Source organism: Dasypus novemcinctus, chromosome 1 (genome assembly GCF_030445035.2).
Source record: "Dasypus novemcinctus isolate mDasNov1 chromosome 1, mDasNov1.1.hap2, whole genome shotgun sequence".
NCBI classification, from domain to species: Eukaryota; Metazoa; Chordata; class Mammalia; order Cingulata; family Dasypodidae; genus Dasypus; species Dasypus novemcinctus.
Genome location: NC_080673.1, coordinates 67,198,157 through 67,222,858, shown reverse-complemented (window position 1 = coordinate 67,222,858; position 24,702 = coordinate 67,198,157). Strand labels below are relative to the sequence as shown.

The following is a 24,702-nucleotide window of genomic DNA, read 5'->3' as shown; positions in this document are numbered from 1 at the left end:
TGCCTCAAATTGAGAGGGGGTTAGATCCCACGGGATAGATGGATGGGACTATTTTGCTTGCAGTTGCAGACTCTCTGTATTCCTTGGGATGGTCATTGCCCATCATCATATCCTTGATAGTTGTCCTGGGTGAGTCCAATGAACTGGAGAGAAGATATTGTAACACTGTTGAGATTCAGGGCCCAACTGGCACATGGAAAGCCCAAAATTTAAGTCTCTTGGACATACATCTATCCACTCTAGTACTAACTATAGGTTCAAATAGAAGGGGCAGAAGAGCCTTGTGTAGTGAAACCTATACGAATGAATTTTTTGAAATTGAAACTTAGCCTAGTATTATAGGGTTCCTAAGAGTTACTTCTAAGAGGCTCTTTGTTGCTCAAATGTGGCTGCTCGCTAAACCAAATTCAGCATATAATTGCTTTACCTTCCCCTCTAGTGTGGGACATGACTCCTGGGGATGAGCCTCCCTGGCACCAAGGGATTACTACAAAGCACCACCTAGCAAGGCAACTGGAAAAACACCTTGACCAAAAGGGGGAAAGGGTAAAGACAAATAAGTTTATATGGCTAAGAGACTTCAAAGTGAGTTGGGAAGTCATTCCAGAGGTTATGCTTATGCACATCTCAGCAGGATCTCATTGACAGCCAAAGTAAATATTGCCTCAAATAGTAGGGCTCCTGAGGGCTCTGGAGACACCCAGACACTATAGGCAGGGCAGACAGTTCAGGAGTTTAGCAACTTGCCAGTGGGTACTACTTTGGAGGTTATGCTCTGAGGAGAGGAAGCAGGCCGAGGTATGGTTAACCTCTGTAGACAGCCCGGGGCAGCTGTAAGGTGCCACAGCTGCCTGGGAGGGGTGGCGGGAATGGGTGACTACGCCCTCCACCTGGTACGGGTGACTCCGCCCTCACATTGCCCCCGGCTACGCCCCTTCGCCGGCCCACCTCTGCCCCGTCTCCACCCACTAGTCTGCAGCGCTGCATCTCCTGGCCATATAAGGGTATTCTGCCCGTGCTCACCAATCCGCTCTCACCCCATGCTAGCCCCACCCCCGTTCCCTCGGGCTTATATTGTCAAGCACTTCCTCATTAAATCAGACCTGCGCCATCAGCCTAGTCTCCGTGTGGGTTCTTCCCCTCGTCATTACTTGCCTATGGCCCCTCTGCGGACTCCTCACCCAGCAAGCCGCAACCTCAACTGGCGCCCAACGTGGGGCAAGGGCAAGCTGAGAATCTCCGCCCAGGTAAGTAACCCCATGGCCCGGCATGGGAGCTTCACTCACTTGCCGCCAAGCCCCGCAGGTTCGGGCGCTTGCTGCGCTCCTTGAGTGCCACAGCTGCAAGGTTTCAGTTCAACAGCTACAGCACTACTGGAACCTCTTAGTCCTTTTCAACCCCTGGCTGTCTACAGCCAACCTTTGGGATCCCAACACATACCGGTTGCTTATCAACCGTGTGTCGGCCGCCACGGAGCACGAGCACAAGTGCTTCCCACCTGGCCTCATCCCTATGCTCATTACCATCCGCTCCTGCCTTCAAGGCAGCGCGCCCCCCGCAGTCTTTTCCTGCGAGGAGGGCCGAGGGGAGTCAGGCGACAACTCCGAGTCTCTTGTCGCCCGGCTCAATAACGCCCTCGATGCCACGACTCCGCCGGAGCCCGAGGACAGCCACCAAGATGGCGAACTTCCGCCTTCTTCTCCGAGTGACGCAAAAAATGGCGACCGGCGGCCTCCATTTCCGCCTGAAACCCAAAATGGCATGCAGCCCACCGCCGCGCAAAAAACTTACCCGGATGCCCCTCCTGCCTATACGGAGGACAGCCCAGAGTGCAAGGGAGGCGCCTCCGTGCCACCCAGGCCGCCGCCGCCCGCGCTGCCCTCAACCAACCCATTTTCGCAGCCTCCAACAGTGCCGCCTTACCAAGGCTCGCCACTAATGGCGATGAGCGCTACGCTCGCCCCGCCTAGGTCTGCCTCTTTCCACTTTGGGGACCCCGGGGGCGGAGCAGGCGCTGCGGCAGTTTACTTCCAGACTCTCTGTGAAATCCAAGCCTATATCAACTTGGCACACGACCTCCTTACACTCTGCCTTCATACTTACAATACCCAGCCAGCTTCCATCATCTGGCCTCTCACAGCAAAGAACACCAATTACCTCATACAGGAGAACACGTCCATGCAGACACTTCTGGAGTGATATTCTGGGGCCTTTGATAATCATTACCCCACTCATAAGCTCCTCCAAGGTCTAATCCACATACCCTTGGCTCGGCAGCACCACCCCTTTCCCAGCTCCACTCCGCTGCCACACTGTACTACGGCATTCACGGACGCCTCCAAAGATAAGTTCACGTTTGCTGCATACGCCAGGCACAAGAAACTCCCAATAAAACAGGTCTTCACTAACCCAGACTCCGTACAGGCAGGCGAGCTTTCAGCAGTCATCGCCTGCCTCCATGCCTTCGCAGACCAACCCGTAAATATTTTCACGGACAGCCTATACACAATGCAGGTCTGCAAAACTATTGCCCATGCCACCTTCTTTCCAAAGAACACACCCCTCGATGCAGCGCTCTCCGCTCTGAAGCAGCTGCTGGAGGGCAGATATAAGCCATGGTACATTGCGCACATCAGAAGCCACATCCCTACCGGGACCCCTGGCTGCAGGCAACGAGCTGGCGGACCGCACCGTCTCTGTCCATGCCCTTACCGCGGCGGGAGACCACATAAATCAAGCAAAATCCCTGCACGCCAGGTTCCATTTCTCGGCAGCCTCACTAAAGCACCTGCTGCCAGACTTGCCTATAGAAACTTGCAAGCACCTGGTGCGTGCATGCAAAACATGCGCGCCTTTCCTTCCACTTGGGCCATTGCAGCCCCAGGGGGTCAACCCCAGAGGCCTAAAGCCCAACTCCAGATGGCAAATGGACGTTACGCACGTCCCCTCTTTCGGGAGGCTTAAGTATGTCCACGTCATTATAGACACATACTCCCATCTCATCTATGCGGCCGCCCTCCCAGGGGAGTCCGCCAAATACTCCATCAAGGCCCTGAGACAGGCCATCCTGTTCATGGGCGTCCCCTGGGACCTAAAAACTGACAACGGGCCCGCCTACCACAGCAATAGCTTTTACTTATTTCTTCAGACGTACAACATCACACACCACTTTAGCATCCCATACAACCCTCAAGGACAAGCCATCATTGAAAACACACACCATTGCCTGAAAACTCTAATACAAAAGGAGAGGGAAACCCATCCCCACCACACTCCAGATGAGATCATCACAGCATGTCTCATCCACCTTAACCTCCTCACATTTGACGGCAAGGGCCTCTCGGCCATCCACAAACACTGGGGACCATCCTATTTGCCCACACCTATGCCGATGGTCCACTGGAAGGATCCAGAAACAAATGTCTGGAGAGGGCCCAGCCCCCTCCTCACCCAAGGGAGAGGTTTTGCTTGTGTCTTTCCAGAAGATGCCTCCCAGCCAATCTGGATCCCGGGCCGAAACGTCAAACCAGCCACCTCCACAGCGGCCAACCACGAGGAAAGAACGCCGCCGCATGAGAGCCCTGTGTCACCGACTGAAACAAGCATCGATGGAGGAGAAGGATGGTCTAGACACGATCATCAAACTCTACCACCAAGCCAAGGCGCAGCAACGCATCGCTGAAAAACCCCAAGGCGTAATACCCCTGCTTATAATCATGCTCTCGCTTGCCACCACAGGTCAAGGCATGGAGCTCTGAGCAGCCGTCCAACGGCCCCCCAGATTCCTTTTTCTCACACCATCCAGCCCTCTCTTCCCCCGCATCCTTCACTCCTCCTGCAACCTCAGCCTCCCGTGCGATCCTCGCATTCTACCCCGGCAAGCCCCACTTAACGTCTCTGTTGAGCCTCCCCCTGATGCGCTCCTTTTCACCACCCGCAACTGCCCGGTAACCTACCCCTACATGTTCCGAAACCCCCGTTCCCGAGCTACCACCCACTCCCTCCAAACCCATATAACCACCCTGCAAAACATTGCCGTCCCTATAGTCTCTGCCAACCTCCTTATCCAGCTAGCCCAAACGTTTGCGAGTCTATTCCAACTTGCTAACGTGCTGTTCTACGGCATGGTACTATTAGGCACTCTCCTCATAGCTATTGCTATTAAGCACACGTTCTTGGCCCTCTCCCACCTGTGTAATCAAAACCGGCTTATCGCCGCCACAGCGTTGTCCTTAAATAAGAAAGAAGGGGGAGATGAGGAGAGGAAGCAGGCCGAGGTATGGTTAACCTCTGTGGCCAGCCCGGGGCAGCTGTAAGGTGCCACAGCTGCCCGGGAGGGGTGGCGGGAATGGGTGACTCCGCCCTCACATTGCCCCTGGCTACGCCCCCTCGCCGGCCCACCTCTGCCCGTCTCCACCCACTAGTCTGCAGCACTGCATCTCCTGGCCATATAAGGGTATTCTGCCCGTGCTCACCAATCCGCTCTCACCCCATGCTAGCCCCACCCCCGTTCCCTCGGGCTTATATCGTCAAGCACTTCCTCATTAAATCAGACCTGCGCCATCAGCCTCGTCTCCGTGTGGGTTCTTCCCCTCGTCGTTACTTGCCTGCCGCCCCTCTGCGGACTCCTCACCCAGCGAGCCGCAACCTCAACGCTCCCCAGTGTGACAGAGTTACTCAGTTGTGGTTTCCCTATTCACTATTATATTCCCATAGTCTAATACAATGCCTCCTTTAAATAGAGGCACAAAATATTAGACACAGATAAGTGAATCAATAAATGAATTTGTGCCAGATAATGTGGAAAGTAATTCTTCTAAAAAATACTTAGTAACCTTTCAATGCTTATTGAACCATTGAACCTCCTCAACCATTCAACATCCTCCACAGCATAGATTCAATTTATCTTCTTAATGTTATTTTCTTTTACTTCCTTCATATATGACAAACAAGTTATACAAACTGAAGTCATTTTCCTTCCTTAAATATAATTCTCACTTCCTCACTTCCTTAGGCTTTTCATCATGTTAATGGCTCCAGCTGAAATGCTCCCCACCTCTCCATCTTTTGGCCCCTAATCAAGTTATTTTGAAATCCTATCTTCCCTTCAAAGCCCATTAGATATGACATATCCTACAGGAAGTTTTCACCAATCCTCTGAATTAGTCAGACAAAGGGGTGCTGATTCAGAATACCAAAAATCAGCTGATTTTTATAAAGGTTATTTATTTGGGAAGGAGCTTACAGATATCAGGTCATAAAGGCATATGTTACTTCCCTTACCAAAGTCTGTTTCCATGTGTTGGAGCAAGATGGCTGCCAAAGTTTGTCAGGGTTCAGGGTTCCTGGGTTCCCCTCTTCCCAGGGCTTGCTTCTTTCTGGACTCAGGGTTCCTCTCTTCCCAAGGCTTGCTTCTCTTTCCTCTGTGTGCTTACTTCCAGCTTAAGACTTCAGCATCAAACTCCAACATCAAAACTCCAACATTAAGAAGTCTTCAACTCTGTCCTTTGCCATGTCTTTGATCTGTGAGCACCCCCCCCCCCAATCAAGGGATGGGGACTCAATGCCTTACTAGCACAAGAGGTTTACTAGATTACTTAATTCAATATAATCTTAATTCAATATAATCTAATATGCCCAGAGAAAAAGATCAGTTTACAAATATAATCCAATATTTCTTTTTGGAATTCATCAATAATATCAAAATGCTACACTCTGCAACTGTATATGATCTCCTTTTTCCCTTAAAACCCATATTTAGTTTTAATGTTCTTAAGATACATATAAAATCTGACTTTTGCTTAGACATTTAAAATTTGTCTCATTTCATGTTTTTATAAGTTTTTAAGCTCCTAGGAAATGATAATTTTATCTTACCTTCCTATCACTAAATTACCTGTTACAGTGCCTTGCATAGATAGAGCTCAATAAAGATCAGTAGAGTTGAATTCTGTGAAAACACTGCTCCAAGACTATTTTTTAATGACAGTTGCTAAGGAAATGTAAATCTAAAAATAAATGACCCATAATACAAAATAATTATAGCTGTTATAAGATTCTGAGAATGTAACATAACAAAGCAAAACATAGATAAATCTTTGAAAGAAGAATAAAAATAGAGATTCAGCAATCTCTTCCCACTTCCTAGTAGGAACTCTTAGAAAAAAAGACTCCATTACTTAGTTATTGAAAACCTGGTAGAAAAATACCAGGTTTGGAGAATAAGACTGCAATTATCTTATTCTATAAAATACCCTTTATGTATTTTCTAAACTAAAATGTAAACAAACTACACTAAGTAAAAGAAACACAGAATTTTATATATCTTTAATCTTGAATAATGGATACTGAAAAATTAGTTTTATTAATCTTTCATCCCAAGATGACTCTCTAAGATGATGGTGATGGTATATCACAGTAGGGAAATAAATAATACTGAATCATAGCCAGGTAAACAAATTCTCTGGACTTTTTCTACTACTAACTAAACTATACACTCTAAGTATTTGTTTTAGTTTGCTAAAAGCTGCTGAGAGCAATATACCAGAAATGGGTGGGCTTTTATAATGGGAATTTATTAAGTTAAAAGCTTACAGTTCTAAGACAGTGAAAAAGTATACAAATCAAGTCACCATCAGAGATGTAGTCTCATTGAAGGTCGGCTGCTGGCGATCCAGGACTTCTGCCATGTATTAAGGTAAGATGGTGCCTTCTCCAGGCTACTTCCTCCCCAAGCTCAGATGTGAGTAATCACACACATGGCAAGATCTGCTTGTCTCTCCCTTCTCCAGGTTTCACTGCTTCAGCTTCAGGTTGTGCTGTCTATGGGATTTTTTTTCTCTCTCTGCCGGGTTCTTCAACATCTGGAGCCTTCTATCACTGCAGCGTTTATCATGTCTGTGGCTTTTTAGTTCTCCATTTATAAAGGACTCCAGTAAGAGGATTAACACCCACCCTGGAACCTGCAATCTAATCAAAAGGTCCCATCTACAGTGTGGTTGACAAGCATAGAAATTTCCATGTGGAATCTGAGCCTCCTCTTGACATAGAGGTGCAATGGACACAACCAATCCAATGTCCACATAGAAGAGGTGGCATTGGATTGGGAAAAGTGGACATGGTGGACGATGGGTATGGGGAAAGGCAGGAAGAGATGAGAGGTGGAGGCGTCTTTGGGACATGGAGCTGCCCTGGATGGTGCTTCAGAGGTAATCACCGGACATTGTAAATCCTCACAGGGCCCACTGGATGGAATGGAGGAGAGTATGGGCCATGATGTGAACCATTGTCTATGAGGTGCAGAGGTGCCCAAAGATGTACTTACCAAATCCAATGGATGTGTCATGATGAGTGGGAACGAGTGTTGTTGGGGGGGGGGGGGTTGGGGTTGAATGGGACCTCACATATATATTTTTAATGTAATATTATTACAAAGTCAATAAAAAAAAAAAAAAAAAAAAGAAATAGGTTTGCTTTAATGACCTTTTCTGGGATCCACAAAAAGCTTCAAACAGTAACAGTATTCTAAGTGCTTAATCTTGTTAAACAATTCTGAATGTTTAATTTTTTACCCCTGACATAAATCAGTATTATTGGCTATGAAATATGTAAATGCCATCCTTTCCTCCATCTTTTGAAGAAAATAGCATTTTGTGAAAGTCTCTTTGCACATTTTAGAGGGTTCCTAAAAATTCCTTAAGCCTTCTATTCACATATATATTATATAGTATTATAAGGATATTGATTTTCATGATACATTAATAAAGATTAGTGTACAGCATAAGAAAAACCTAATTTACAGCTAGATTCTTTATTAAGGTGGTAAATCATCAATTTCCTAACATATCACCATAGGATGATGCTAAATCAGTTCTTAAAGGTTTTACCTAGGAAATTCCTCAGATTAAGCATCTAGAACTGCCCAGTACAATATGATAGTTACAAGTCATATGTGGCTTTTATATCTATATTTTATTTATTTAAAATTAAAATGAAATGAAAATTCAGTTCCTCCATGGCATTGGCTTAATTTCAAGTGTTCAAAAATCCCAAGTCTAGTGGCTACTATACTGGATTACAGAAGATTAAATAATTCCATAATCACAGGAAGTTCTATTGGATAGTGCTGGTCTAGGCAGCTGTTAATTTGATTCAACTCATTAAAAAGTCCAAGTAGATTGTTATATTCTATCTATTGACACATTTGTTAACTCATCCTTACTATGTTTTTTCAACATAATGTTCAAATAGCTATTATTTGATTACAATTGGAACCAGTTCCTGCACAAGAAATGACAAAAGGGCCTTTCTTGGTACATTCTTTGGGTCCTTCGTCACTTTCAAGTTAGCTTAAATATTACTTCCTCAGAGAGGCTTCCTATGACCATTCTACCCAAAATAGGTCTCTGCCATGACCCCAACCCAATTGCAACACAACTATACACAAATTAATCTCTATCTCAGCACCTTTTTTATTTCCTTCATATGATTTATTATAATTATAATTAATTGATTCATTTATTCATCACTCTTCTATTGAAGGTGGTGCTTTTGTCTACTTTATTCGTAGCACTGTCTCCAGGGCTTATCTATGACAGACATGTAATCAAAATATGTTTGTTAAATGAAGAAGTATTTGTTGATTATTTGAATACATTCACTGTGATTGTCTTCCCCTTCCAGAAGCCATCCATACCTCCTTGGCACCATGCTTTCATATTTATTACTTCCCTCTTTCCTCTTTATTCCAGCTTATGCATTTTTTTTTGCCAGAAAACTATTTATCTCAACCTAATTTTTCTTTATTTAAATTTTGGATACAACAGGTACAAAGAGAATTCCCCAAGCTGGAAGAGGATGATGTTTTTATGAGAGCTATCAGAGAAAAGAAACCTTTTCTAACACCTGACCCTGTCCCCCAGTGAGTATCAAGGGAACCAAAACACTTAAGTCAACCCTTCAGTGGTCTCTATTTAGGCAGGGAATAGTGCGGCATAGTTTAGAAAGATTTACCTGGGTGTGAAAAAAAGGTAGGGATTGAAGAAGAAAGGGAAAGGGAAAGAGAAAGGAAAAGGGAAAGGGGGAAAGGAAAGGGAAAAATGAATGGGGAAAAGAAAAGGGAAGGAAAGGGGGAAAAGAAAAGGAAAGGGAGAAGGAGAAAGGGAAAGGGGGAAGGGAAATTTTCTGTTCACCTTCTTGAATAAAATCATTTTCTTATGTTTAAATATTTGTCATCCACTGCCTATTATTACATCTCAGAGAGCAATGTCACTTAAAATACCTTTTATTTATATAGAAAACAAAGTAATCAAATAAAGACAACTAAATTTCACAATAATCCTGAAGGAATCATTCAAGAAACTAGTTGTTTGTTAAAATATCTTCAGAAGGTACACACAATCCAAAGAAGGGAAAAGATTTTGAAAGGATTAATGAATTAGGAAATTATAATGAATCAAATAATAAATATATAAGCTATTCAACTCATTGGAAGACTCCAACTTTCAGTTTGTTCACAGAATTTATAAATAGTTATCATAAAGGTAACATGTATTTTCTTAGAAACAACATTCTACAAAATGGTTAAGCAAATTCACAAAACTTATTCTTATCCAAGATCAACCTAATGACCATTATATAGCACTAAGGAGTTTCAAGCATCACATATAATATAGTATCTGCAGAAATCATGTTTGAAGTTCCAATTTATAAGTTCTTATTTATAAGAAATAAATGTCAAAACCCTGCCACTTTGCTTTTCTAAGATTAGAAAAAATGTCTCATGAAATATATGTCCACATAACACAAGTATTGATCATTTTATAGTATCTAGTGCGAGGGGGAGGCATTTCACTGGAATTTTATCTTGAGAATAAAACTAAAAAATACTCTTAATACTTGTATTTCCCAAGCTGATCATGACTCTGCATGTCCATGACTTCGAAAGTATTTGGCACATAGAGCTCAAACGATGTTGGAAGATAGATAGGAAGAAAGGAAACAGAGGAAGGACAGAGTCATTTCATTCTCTGTGAATAGTTCATTCAACAACTATTCACTGAGTACCTCTGGCAAGGAATGTTCTAGGCACTTGGGAAACATAGCTAAACAAAAAAGGCAAATGTAAATTCCATTCATGAAGGATTTCTGTTGCTAGCAGAAATGACTAAAGTTACAATGTTAACATCTCTGACCAGTGCCCTAGGTCCCACATACCCTCTGATAATGGTTTCCTCTTATTTCTATAACATTCTTCAGTATAAAACAGAAACAAAGCAAAAGAAAATTCTCCTGAACATTTTTTTAGAAACCAGCTCAAGGTTACTGACATGAAGAACCACAAACAAGTGAGGCTTTGAAAATTACTAAGGATATAGGATTGTATTTTCACTAAAGAACACAGACATTTTAACATCATATATAACATGTAAGCTCTAATTCTGATTTATTTTAAAAAAGTTTTCTTTGGCCAAACAATTTACATCCATTAAACAAAAGCAAGCTTCTCCCTTTATGAGAAGCAAAGTTGTAATCAAAATTTCAGAGTGTTACACGCAGCTTCACACGAGAAAAATCATATGTAGAATTTATTTTGCATTCATATTTATGTCAATTATGTACACTTAAATTTGAACCTAATTCATTATACCTTAATTAATTTACATACCTGTTCAGATGAATATTTGGAGAAATTTTCCATTTGATACCTCCTAAGAACTTCATTTAATCTTTGATCTGAAACAAAGGTAAAAATCAGCTATAGCTCATAGAGTAATATTCAATTTAAATACCAGAAATATTTAGCTATGAAATGATATATATCTCACACTAAACCTTTAATCTCTACTGCTTCTCAAAATAAGATGAATCACCTGTTTCAACACACTATCTTAAAGTTTAAAAACAACTAAACTTTACGCCAAGTCCCTCATATAACAAGTGTTCTTGGATGTGTAGTTCTATTTCAGTGTTCTCTACTTTATTCCACTAATGTATGTCAATTTGCCAATAAAACCTCAATATAGTAAGACATTTATAATATATCATATTAGCTAGTAAGATATTTCCAACCTTGAAGTTCTTAAAAAATGTCTTGCTATTTTAGCTCTTCCACATAGCTTAGAATAAGGTTGTCAAAACTATATTTGATATTACATTGAATACACCCATTCATTTGTGGGAAAACTGGCATGTTTACCATATTGTGTTTTCCAATCCATAAATTTAGTATGATCCTCCATTTACCTGTTTTATTTTATGTACTCAATAATTTGGTAATTGTCTCCATAAATAGCTTGTACATCTTCTGTTAGACTCATTCCTAAGTACCTGAAGTTTTTGTTGCTATTTGAAATGGTGTCTTCCTAAAATTATATGTTCTAATTTATTTTCCTGGTATATAGGATCAAACAACATATGTATACTGATTCTGAATTCAGAAATTCCTGATTACCTCTTATTTGTTCCAATAATTTGTAGATTTTCTTAAAATTTCTAGATAAGCAATCACATTGTCCACAAATAGCACTTTGACTTTTTTTGTTCTAATACTCATTACTTTTATTTCATTTTCTTGTCTTACTGTGTTGATATGAGTATTTAATACAATGTTGGTTTGTTCAAGAAAATACCTTTAATGTTTGCAATTGTGTACAACAATTCCTCTGGGTTTACAGCAAACATCATTTATTATTTTGAGGAAGTTTTTATTTACTAACAGTTTGCTAAAAAGTTTTATAAAGAACAGGTACTGAGTTTTATTAAATGCTTTCTCAACTTCAATTGGGATTATCTAGGTTCTCTTCTTCTCAAACTGTTAATGCAGTTAATATAAATTAACAGATTTTCTAATGCTAAAATATCCTTCCATTGCTGGGTAGACTCCTATATGAAGATGACTGCATGTGGATGTATGTAAGTACACAAATGCATGCACACGTATAGATGTATTCATTCCTGGATTCAATCGGCTAATATTTTATTTAGGATTTTTGTTTATGTGTTAATAAGGACTTACGATTGTCCTTTCTTGGGTAATAGTTAACACAGACACCAAAACTAGACTACCTGGGTTAAAATCTCACCTCGGTTATTTATTAGTTATTACTCAAACTCCAATTTGTGGTGACACATATGGAGAGGGCTAATATTTTATCCAGGGGTATTAAGTATGTTAGATAATAAGAACAGCAAAGGAAAACTAAAAAATTCATCTAAGGATGAGGTGTTATTGGACATGTGCGACAAAACAGCAGTAAAAGATAACATTCACAATATCAAAGTTTTGTAATATATAAGTATATAACTGACAAAAATGTGCAAAATCTATACACTAAAGAGAATAAAATATTGCTAAGAGAAATTAAAGAAGAAATATATCAATAGAGAGATAACTTTACATTGATCAGAGGACTCAGTATCATTAAGATGTGAATTCTACACAAACTGATCAATAGATTTAACTCTGTACCTATCAAAATCTCAGCACACTTTTTGGTAAAACTTGACAAGCTGATTCTAAAATTCGAATGGAAGCACAAAGGACCTAGGACAGTCAATACAACTGTGAAAAAAGAGAAGATATTTTAAACTACAGTAATCAAAACAGGGAGTAGTGATGTCAGGTAGACAAAGAAATCAGTGAAATAGGATAGATCCATAAAAAGATCCTCACATATATGGTGTATTAATCAGCCAAAGGGGTGCTGATGCAAAATACCAGAAATCTCTTGGCTTTTATAAAAGGGTATTTATTTTGGGTAGAAGCTTGCAGTTATTGGGCCTTAAAGCAAAAGTTACTACCCTCACCAAAGACTGTTGCCACAAGTTGGAGCAAGATGGCTGCCAAAATCTGCAAGCGTTCAGGCTTCCTCTTCCTCTCAAGGCTCCATGGTCCCAGCTTCTTCCAATATCAGCTGAAGGCTGGGATAAGTCTCGTTTCTCTCCTGTGGTTCATTTCTCTCTGGGTCAGCTACTCTCCTCTTTTCACAAGGCCAGCTGTAAACTATCAGGCAAACAGCTCATCTCTCTTCCCCGGCCTCTGCCATGTCTAATGGAACCATCTCTATTCCTCTGTATTCTTCTCCTGCCTGTTTACTTCCTGGGGCTCCAGCTCAAAACTCCAAACTCCCTTCTCTGCAGTACGGTTTCTCCGAGTCCCTGTCCACCTACTGATGTGGCCCAATCAAAGCCTTAATCATTAATCAAGTAAAAGTGAAACCTCTGAATCCAATATAAGCTAATATGCCCAGAGGAAAAGATGAGTTCACGAATATAATCTAAAACCTATTTTTGGAATTCATAAACAATATCAAACTGCCACAGGTGGACAACTGATTTTTTAAAAAACTTTATTTTGAAACACTTTCAAACTTAAGGGACATTTTAAAAATGATACAAATCCCATGTAGAGAACTCCAACATATCCCAGACAAACACATCCACCAATTTTAATATTTTGCCACATATCATTCAAGCTATCCATTCATCATCTTAGCTATCCATCAAACTGTGTATCTGTCTACCTATTTATCAATCTATTTTCTGAATACTTGAGTGTAGGTTATATACATCATTCTCCTTGAACCCTGAATATTGTTAAGTATTGCCTTGTACAGTATTAATAAGGATATTCATTTATGTATCCATTTTAATTGCAGTTGTCAAGTTCAAAATATTTAACATTGATATAAAGCTTATAGTCTATATCCATATTTTTCATTTCTAATGCTGTCACTCTGAGCCTTCTCTCATCTTTTGTTAGATCCCATCCAGGACCACATATTGCCTTTAATTGTCATGTCTCCTTAGTTCCTCTTTTTTATTATGATAATATACATGAAACATAAATTTTTCCATCTTAACCACCCCTAATTATAACAATCAGTAGGATTAATCACATTCACTATGTTATGGTAGCCTCAACCTTCTCCTTTAGTTTCTTTGGCTGCTCAAGCAAATATCATGCAAAGGGAAGGCTTAAAGACTGGGAATTTAATGGCTTGCAATTTTGAGACCAGGAAAACGTCCAAATCAAGCACCATCAAAGTGATGCTTTCTCCACACAGACTGTGGCATTCTGGGGCTGACTGCCAATGATCATTGGTCCTTGGCTCTTCTGTCACAAGGCAATACACATGGCAGCCTTGCCCAGCCTCTCAGTTCTCTTCTGGTTTCTGCTGAACTTCAACATCTCACTTCTCATAGCTTTTCTATCTCTCTCTGAATTTTATCCTGATAATAAAGGATTCCAGTAAAAGGATTAAAACCCATCCTGACTGAGGTGAGCCACATCTTAAATAAAGTAACCTCATCTAAAATTCCTACTTCCACAAAAATAGGTTGGGTTTAAGAACATGTTTTTTCAGGGTACAATTAGCTCCAAACCACACTCTGCTCTCTGGACCCCTAAAAGGCATGCTCTTTGTACATGCAAAATACATTCATTCATTACAATATTCCAAAAGGATTAAATATTTTCAGTAACAATGCTAAATACAAAGTCTCATTAAATCCAGTTATGGCAGACTTCTGGAAAGATGGTGTCAGTGTAGGGTTCAACTCCCTTATGAAAACAATGGAGGAAGGGTAAAAAGCTATCCAAAGGAGCTGCTTTGGGGATGTGCAGTCCAGAACCGTGCTGTACATCATCCAGGAAGATGAGGGACAGAAACAAAGGAGCCAAAATGAAAACCATGAGTTACTAGCCCCTGTCACAAATGGCAACCATCCCCCACCCTTAAGGCAAACTGCCTGTAAAACCCATGGCTCACAGAACAGCCAATAGCAAAGGGAACAGGTATCTTCCTCCCTGGGAAAAGGGTGGGTGCAGTGAAGGGTCAAAAGTGGTTTATCTTCAGTGAGTTTGGCCAGCAGAGTTTGCACTGACCTTGGCACTGGCCAGATCAGAATCATGGGCAAGTAAAGGTTGAAAGAGATGCTGCTGTGGAAAGATTCTCCAAAGAGCACAATCAGTTGGCAGGCTGTGAAACTGTTGGATGAAAGAAATGCTTTTTGGACTCTCTCATGTCCCAGACCATTTGGATCTGATCTGTGCGCCATTAGTGGGTCCCTGGCATTATACTGATAACTTAAGCTGGACAATTTTTAAGACTTGGAATAAACTGAACCAAAAATCAAAGAGGGGTTGAGAACTTGACTGTCCAAGAAAATTCACCAATATAATCAGATGCAAAGACATCAGCAAAAAATTACAAGCTGTACTAGGAAACAGGAAGAGATACCCCACTCAAAAGAACAAACCAAATATTCTGACAATATACAGGATTTAAGATGACTAATCAATGAGAATCATATAAATCTCCCAAAGCAATATAGAGTTGAAGGAAAATATGACTAAAAAGATAAAGGATATTAAGGAGACACTAGGTGAGCATAAAGAACAAATGGAAAGTCAGAAAAGAAAAGTAATAGCGCTTATGTGAATGAAAGACACAATAGATGAGATTAAAAATATATTAGAGGCATGTAAGACAGAATTAGTGACAGTGAGGACAAACATCTGAACTTGAAAAGGGAAAAGAATGAGAAAAATGGAACAGTCTCAGGGAATTGAATAACAACATGAAATACACAGATGTAAGCATTTTCTATGCCCCAGAAAGAGAGGAGAAGGAAAAGGGGCAGAAAGAATATTTGAGGAAATAATGGCTGAGACCTTCCCAACCCTTATGAAAGACATAAATATCAATATCCAAGAAGGACAATATACCCCAAACATTAAATCTGAATAGCCCTACACTGAGACACCTACTAATTAGAAGAATAAATATCAGAAACAAAGATAAGATTGTGAAAGCAGTAGGAGAAAAGCAAAGCATTACACACCAGGGAACTCCAATAAGATTCAGTGCCAATCTCTCATCAGAAACCCTGAAGATAGAATAAAGTGGTTTGATGTATTAAAGGTACTAAAAGAGAAAAACTCCCAGCCAAGAATTCTGTATTCAGCAAAATTGTCCTTCAAATATGAGAGAGAGTTTAAAGTTCTCACAGACAAATAAAAATTAATAGAATATGTTACCAAAAGATCAGATCTACAAGAGATACTAAAGGGAGTGCTACAGCCTGAAAGGAAAAAACAAGGGCAAGAGACTTGGAGAAAAGTGTAGAAATGAAGATTATTAGGAAGGTAAATTAAAGAATAAAAAGACATATAATAGTAAGATATGACAACTGAAAGCCAAAGGGTAAAATGGATGAAGTAATGCCTTTGTAGTAAAAAACATTGAACGTTAATGGATTGAACTGCCCAATCAAAGGACACAGACTGATAGAATGGATAAATATATATATGTATATGAGATATATGCTGCCTACAAGGGCCTCACCTTAGACAAAAAGACACAATCATGTTGAAAGTGGAAGACTGGAAAAAGATATTCCATGCAAATAGTAACCAAAACCAATCTGGAATAGCAATACTACTATCAGACAAAATAGATTTCAAATGCAAAACTGTTTCATAAGTGATGAAGAAGGTCATTATATATTAAATGAAGTGACAACTCACAAGGAAGAAATAACTAGAATATTTATGCATGCAACCTGAATGCCCCAAGATACATGAGGCACACAATGACAAAAGTGAAAGAAGAAATAGACTTCTCTGCTTTAATAATGGGAAACTTCAACACACCACTCTTAGCATTGGATAGAACATCTGGACAGAGGACAAAAAAAGGAAACCGAGAATTTGAATAATACAATAAATGAGCTAGACCTAACAGACATTTATAGAACATGATACCCCAAAACAGCAAGATATATACTCTTTTCAAGTGCTCATGGATCCTTCTCTAGGATAGACCATATATTGGGTCACAAGACAGGTTTCAATAAATTTAAAAAGACTGAAATTATACGAAGCACCTTCTCTGTTCATAATGGAATGAAGCCAGAAATCAGTAACAGAAAAAGGAAAAATTCACAAATACATGGAGAGATCTCTCACTCTTGTTTTTTCCTTCCACTCTTAAACAATCAGTGGGTCAAAGAAGAAATTGCAAGAGACATCAGTAAATACCTTGGGATGAAAGAAAATGAGAACACAACATATCAAATTATATGGGACAAAGCAAAAGCAGTGTTGAGAGGGAAATTTATAGACCTTAAAGCTTACATTAGACTATAGACTTATTGTGATTTTAGCAATGAAAGAAATCACATTATTGATGTGGAGGCAGTGACCACTGGAAGTTTTAAGGGGAGGCAGAGGGAAAAACAGGTGAAATGTGGGGGCATTTTCAGGACTTGGAATTGTCCTGAATGATATTACATCAGATACAGGCCATTACATATCTTGCCATAACCGACAAAATTGTGGAAGAGAGAGTGTAAACTGCAATGTAAACTATAGTCTATGCTTAGTGGCAATGCTCCAAAATGTTTTCATCAATTGTAACAAAGGTTCCACACTAATGAAGGATGTTGTTAATGTGGGAAAATGTGGGAGGTGTAGGAAGAAGGACATATGGAACCCCCTATATTTTTTTGTAACATTTATGTTATCTAAATAGCTTTTTAAAATATATACATATTTAAAGAAAAAGCTTACATTAGAAAAGAAAAAATAACTAAAATCAAAGACTTAACTGCCCACCTGGAGGAACAAGAAAAAGTGCAGCAGACTAATTTCAAACCAAGCTAAAGGAAAGAAATAATAAGAGCAGAAATAAATGAAATTGACAACCAAAAGAAAGAAAGAAAGAAAGAAAATCAACAACAGACCTCAGTGAGAGCATCCATATTTCTACCAACAGTCTCTTCAAAGCAATCTAGGTTTTCTCTATCAAGCACCTCACAATTCTTCCAGCCTTTACCCATACTCAATTATAAAACCATTTCCACATTTTTTGTTATTTGCAACAGTAGCACTCCAACCTAGATACCAAAGTCTGTTTTAGTTTCCTAGGCTGTTGAAGCAAATACCACACAAAAGAAAGGCTTAAAGATTATAATTTAAAGGCTCACAGTTTTGAGGTCAGGAAAAATGCCAAATCAAGGCATCACCAAGACAATGCTTTCTCCCCACAAACTGTGGCATTCTGAGCTGCGTGCCAATGACTGTTGTTCCTTGGCTCTCTGTCACATGGCAATGTATGTACATGATGGCCTTTCCTTACCTCTCTGTTCTCTCCAGGCCCCAATGAATTTCACCTTCTTACTTCCTGTGACTTTTCCCCCTAGCTATCCGAATTCCATTCAATTTATAAAGGACCTCAAAAATGGAGTAAGACACTTGCTGACTGAGGTGACATAACTTAACTGAAGTAGCCTCATCAAAAAGTCCTACCTTCAATGGATTCACAGCCACAGATATGGATTACGCTTAAGAACATGTTTTTTTTAAGGTACATACAGCTATACACCATCACACTTGCCATTATTAAAATTCTTCCATGTCCCCAAACTGAAACCCTGCACTCTTTATTCATAAACTCCCCCTTGGCCCTACCCCTCACCCCTGGCAACCTGTATTCTAATCTGTCTCTGTGAGTTTCCATATTCTCCCATATTCTTTGCAGTTAACATGAACTTAAATTTAACATCCTAAATCTGTAACAATCGTGTTTGCTTTAATATAGACTTAAGTTCAACACTACGTAAAAACTATGTATCTATAACCCTCAGTATTAGTCAACCAAAGGGGTGCTGATGCAAAGTATCAGAAATCTGTTGGTTTTTATAAAGAGTATTTATTTGGGGTAAAAGCTTAAGAGGTACTTCCTCACCCAAAGTCTGTTGCTACATGTTGAAGCAAGATGGCAGACAATGTGAGGGTTCAGGCTTCCTCTCTTTCTTAAAGCTCCATGGGTTCAGCTTCTCCCAATCTCAGCTGCTCTGTTTTCTTCATGAGGTCAGCTGTAAACTATCAGGTGAATGGTTCATTTCTCTCGGGGCCCCAGGATCAAGTTCTCTCCTCTGCCATGTCTTTGGAGCTCTCTCTACTCTCTCTATTTCTGTGTATCTTCTTCTGTCTCCTTGAGCATGGGGACTCAAACTGAGTTGCCCTAATGATGTGGTTAAATCAAAACCCTAATCTTAACATAATTTATTCAAAGGGCTCTCACCTGAATGTAATACAATCAAAGGGTATCATGACCAGAGGAACAGACCAGTTTACAAAATCAATCTCTCTCTTAGGACTTCATAAATAGTATCAAACCGCCACACCCTCCATCCCCCCAACTTTATATGGTTCTTATCATAAACTACATGCTTACATATTATGAGTCCAAAACCACTGATTTATCCTTACACTATATGCTTTTGACTTTTAGATCCTGTAGGAAGTAAAAAACCAAAATAGTACTGGCATTTATATTCACCCATGTCATTATCCTTACTGGAGTGCTTTATTTCTTAGTGCACCTTGATCTATTATCTATTGTCCTCTCTTTCAACCTGGAGAACTCTCTTTAGCATCCCTTGTAGGACGAATCAAGTGGTGACAAACTCCCTCTGCTTCATTTATCTGTAAATATTTTACCCCTGCCCTTATTTATTGAAGAGCAGTTTGCTGGATATAGAATTCTGGGTTGGCAGTTTTTTTTTGTTTTCAGCACTTCAAATATGTCATTCACTGCCTTCTTGCCTCCATGGTTTCTGATCAGAAAATGGCACGTTGTGCTACCGAGGTTCCCTTCTTTGTGATACATTGCTTCTCTCTTGCAGCTTTCCAAATTCTCCCTTTCTCCTTGGCATTTGACAGTGTTTTAGTTTGCTGGCCTGCCAAAATGTAATATACCAGAAATGAGTTGCTTTCTTCCAAAAGACCAGCTGCCAGCAATGCTGGACTCCTTTGTAATATGGCAAGGCACATGGTGACAACTGCTGGTCCCTCCCTTTTCTTCCATGTTTTGTTTCTTTCAGTTTCTGGCTTCCAGGGCTTTGTCTCTCAGCTTCAGTGTGTTCCTCTTCTTATTCAACCCATTTTTAAAGGACTCCAGCAAGAGGATTAAGACCTACCCTGGGTCATGTCTTACTGAAGTAACTTAATTGCGGTCACCCCTCGGGCTGAAGTGTGGTTTGCTGGCCTGGTGGGGGAGCAGCCGCGGTAGGCCTAATTCCGATGCCCCCATAATAGGGTGGCTGGTCAGACTCACCGCCACCCCTGAAGGGAGCTCAGCATGGGCGCAGAGTGCCCTTGGGTCTCCCCTTCTCGGCAGCCATGCTTCCGTGGCCGCCCCTCCTCCCGGATGGCGCCACACGATGCCTGTGGGGCGGCACCCTTCTTCTTCTTTCTCCCTGCGCAGGCGCAGGGCGGAAAATTCCAGTCTGCCCTTTTCCCCTCCCCCGACAGCAGCAACAGCCAGGCGTGGGCGGAAAAATCCAGTCTGCCCTTTTTCCCTTCCCCCGACAGCAGCAACAGCCAGGCGTGGGCGGGAAACTCAAGTCTGCCCTCCACCCCAGCAACAGCAGCCACCAATCCCTAAACCCTACCCCTTCCCCCAGCAACAGCGACAGCCAATCCCTAACCACCACCCCTCCCCCGTCCAGTACCGCCCACTGACCTTTCGCTGGCAACCAATCAGAACAGGGCGTGGCTTCGACCAATCAGCCTTCCCCAGACCCTATAAAACTGTTGCCTCTCCCTCAATAAAGTGGACTTGCCTGTTTACCTTGTCTCTGCGGTAGTTCTTCTGCCGTGAGCCCTCCAGTCCTGAGAGCCCCCGACAAGGGCCTGGCCTCCCTTGTCCCCAGTTCGTCGCCTGCTTCTCTGGGCGACCCCTTTGTCGCCGGCTTCGCCGGGCGACCCCGTCAGCCGAACCGCGCAACCCCTGTGAGACCGACCCCTCGTCTGCTGCCGGACCGACCCCTCGTCCCAAGCAGGACCGATCCCTCGTCCCAAGCGGGACCGACCCCTCGTCCTGAGCTGGACCGACCCCTCGTCCGCAGCCAGACCCCACCTCTACCGACCGAGCAAGCCGCCGCACTTAATCAAAAGGCCCTTAACTGAAGTAACCTAATCAAAATGACCCGCCCACAATAGGTTCACACCCATAGGAATGGATCAGCTTTAGGAACATGATTTTCTAGGCTACATACAGTCTAAAACTACCACAGTCAGTTTAGATTATAATATGTCATGGCATGGATCTATTTGGGTTGATCCTGTTCGGAGTTTGTTAAGCATCATGATGTATATATTCCTGTCTTTGGTTAAATTTGGGAAGTTTTTAGTGGTTATTTCTTTGAATAGTCTCTCTGCCTCATTCTCTCTTTCTTTTTCTTCTGGGATTCCCACAATGTGTAAAATACACTTGCTGATGTCCCACAGGTTCCTGAGGCTCTATTCACTTTTCATTCTTTCTTCTTTCTGCTCCTTAGAATAAATGATTTCAATTGTCTTATCTTTAAGTTCACTGATGGTTCCTTCTGCCAGCTCCAATCTGCTGTTCAGTCCCTCTAGGAAAGTTTTATTTTCTATTACTATGGTCTTGGCTCTGGTTCCTTTTCATAATTTCCATCTCTCTATTGATATTCTCTTTGTGTTCATATATTGGTTTCCTGATTTCATTTAGCTGTTTGAACATATTTAGGACCTTTTTTTAAAGTCTTTTTCTGGTATATCCCAGGTCTGGTCCTCCTCATTAATGGTTTCTAATGCTTTAATGTCCTCCTTTGCCTGAGCCATCAATTTTTGTTTCTACGTTTTGTAACCTTTTTTGAAACCCGGACATTTTGATATTTTAATGTGCTACCACTCAGAGGCTTCTGTTCCTTAAGCCTGTTTGCAGCTAATATTCTGTCACAGGCTCTCCTTGACTGCCAGGAGTTAACAAAAAAGAAGGAAAGGGAGGAGAGGGAGGAGAGGAACAGAGGGAGGGAGGGAGGCAGAAGAAAACAGCTTTCACAGATTTTCAGTCTCCTCAGATTGACCTGTGAGTGCTCTCCTTCTGGGCTTATCCATACGAAGAGTTTAGAGAATAGCATCAGGTCAAACCATACAAAGAGTTTAAAGAATAGCTTCTGGTCAAACTGTAGAGGTCTCCCTGTTCCTTACTGTGCATGTTGTCTTCTCTTGGGCATATGCATGTGGCCCTACAAATTCCCCCACTTACATGGTTCCAGATGTCCCCTCTTTTCTAGAAAATAGCTTCCTCATGGTCCTGGGCACTGCACTATGTGTCCTACAGCCAGCAATCCCTTACCCTAGGCAGCATGACTTGACCCTCTTTCACTGCATTCTGTAAAAAAGTTCTGTGAGCTACCTTCTACACATAGGGCAAGTTCTGAGTTGTTGAGTCTCAGTATGTGCCTAAGGGGTACTCTGCTCCCACTGAAACTGGGACCAGGGATCCACACTGGGAAAGGCTAGCCAGGGTGCCAAGAGATCCTACCACTTTTAAGTAGACTTCTACGGATTTTGGCACTCACCCTGTTATTAAGTACTTTAACTCTTTTTCTGGAGCTTTGAAAAAGATGTTTCTGCCAGTTCTTGCTTGTTGTTCAAAACTTCTGTGAGATAGGGAGCTCTAAAGTGCCTTACTCTGCCATCTTAATCACGGTGGGGTCTGGACAACTAATTTTAAACTAAGGTGCTCAATAGAAAACCAATAATCTTTTCAATTCAGCATCTACATGCGCAAAGTAACTTTGACCCTTACCTTGCACTTGAGACAAAGTTTAACTAAAAATGGATCATAGATCTAAATGTAAAACCTAAAACTACAAAACTTATAGAAGAAAACATACAAGAAAATCTTTGCAGCCTTGGGTTAGGCAAAGGTTCTTAGAAACAACACTGAAGGCATGATCCATAAAAGACAAAATGGATGAACTGAACGTCATCAAAATTAAAAATTTCAGCTCTGAGAAAGAAAATAACACAAGGAAGACAAAATAGTCCACCACCACTACCCGTTACCACCACTACAAGAATAAAAACTTTGTTCCTTAGCTTCATAAGTCCCTCTTTGAACTGGTGTGAGAACTATCATATTCCCCTTCTTAGATGTAGGGGGAAGAATGGTGCACTGCCAGTATGTTTGAATTTTACTCTAGTAAAAGTTTGGTTGGGTGTGGAGTTGCCTGTGGCAGGGATGTGTACAGCTAAAACAGTAATTAGCAAAGGTAAGATCACAAGGGACTGCCATTGGGAAGTACCAAAACAAATTGTTTTGACCTGGGCTACCAAATCCAAAGGGAACAAATGAAAAAAAAAAAAAAAGCAATCAAGACCAAAACAGAAGTAAGGACAGAGGTGGTCAGACATAAATGGGAGGAAGGCAAGTCATGTATATTTATCTGAGCTGGTTTTCAGGTAATTCACCATATGGGGTAAGCTAGGTCCAGTTAAAGGGGAAAAAAAGGGAAGATGTTCATAGACATCCTACATTGATTCTCATCTCTTCATGCAAACCTTATCATTCCTTGTTCCCATTTTCTGAATAAGTACTATTATTTTAACTATCTGAGCCTTTGCTGCTTCTGCTCCCTCTGAGAATCCATTCTCCCACTTATTTTCTGGTGAACTACCACTCATTTACTTCAAGGACTAACTTACTATGCTTTGTCCATAGCATTTGGTACTATCTAGTATTTGGACCAAAATTTTACCTAAGAATTTTGACTAGCTCATTCCTCTTAAAACTTAAAGAGTTTCTGACTGTCTCAGGGACTCTGCTCACCACAGCCAAGCTCCTTACAACCCAATTCCTGTCCCATACCACTCAGCTGGTACCCAGCTAGTCCTTATGAGTGGGGATCTTTCCACTTCAAACCAAATACTGCTAATGTTCTAGCGCCATTATTGTATTACTAATAATTTTAGTAATATATACAGTATACTTACTGTGTGCTAGACATCATGCTAAGTGATTTATTTGTGTCACCTCACTTAATACCTACCAAAAAAAAAAAAAAAACCCTGAGGGCTACTGTGTTGTTATACCCATTTTATAAATGAGAAAACTGAGGCACAGAGAAGCTAAGTAACTAGTCCAAGGTCAAAGACTTAGAAAAAAGTAGAGCTAGGGTGAGAATCCAGGCAGACTAAATTCAAAGACTGAGTTCTTAACCACTGGTCTATAATGCCTCCAGAATGGAACTTAGCATCTTTCTCCTACCTTCCCTGTTATTCAAAACCTAGGTTACCCTCTACATCTTTCTCTCAAGTCCACTGATCATCAATCTCACTATGCCTATCTTAGTTCCCTAAGACAGGATTGGATGATTATAATTGTCACCTAAGTCTATACCATAATGCATGTTCCTTGTAACAGACAGACTGGAATTTCCAAATCACAATCACTCTCAACTTAATTCCCTTCAGTGGTTCCTATAACCTACAATAGTCCAAACTCCTTAACACATAGCAGACAAGGACTTTCAGTATGGAACTCCATTCTATCCCTTCAGCTCCGCCTGCCATTCCTTTATAGGAACCTCTCTATTCCATTAAAGTCATCCTTCTTGCAAGCCTTTAAAAAAGCAAATTTCTAAACCCCTGATGTTGCAAATACTATTCTATTTGGGATGCCCACATAGTTCTTTATATAGTAAATTCATATTAGTACCTCAGGTTTCACCCTCAGATGAAACCTTTTTTGACCACAGTTTATAATAACCCTTAATAGTTAATATTTGTTTAGCTCTGACCATGTGTCACATACTATTCTAAATCCTTTACATATTTTAATGCTCATTTAATCGTTCCAACAAAACAATTAAGAAACT

At 41.0% G+C, this 24,702-nt stretch overlaps 1 protein-coding gene across 1 annotated transcript in view; it reads right to left on the bottom strand.

Annotated features, from left to right (window-relative positions):
• Positions 1–24,702, bottom strand: part of SCLT1 (sodium channel and clathrin linker 1) — a 289,648-nt gene that overhangs the window by 263,914 nt on the left and 1,032 nt on the right. The window contains exon 2 of the mRNA XM_004466256.4: positions 10,667–10,734. Coding sequence (XP_004466313.1) covers positions 10,667–10,734 — 68 coding nt within the window. The remainder of the gene's footprint in view (positions 1–10,666; positions 10,735–24,702) is intronic.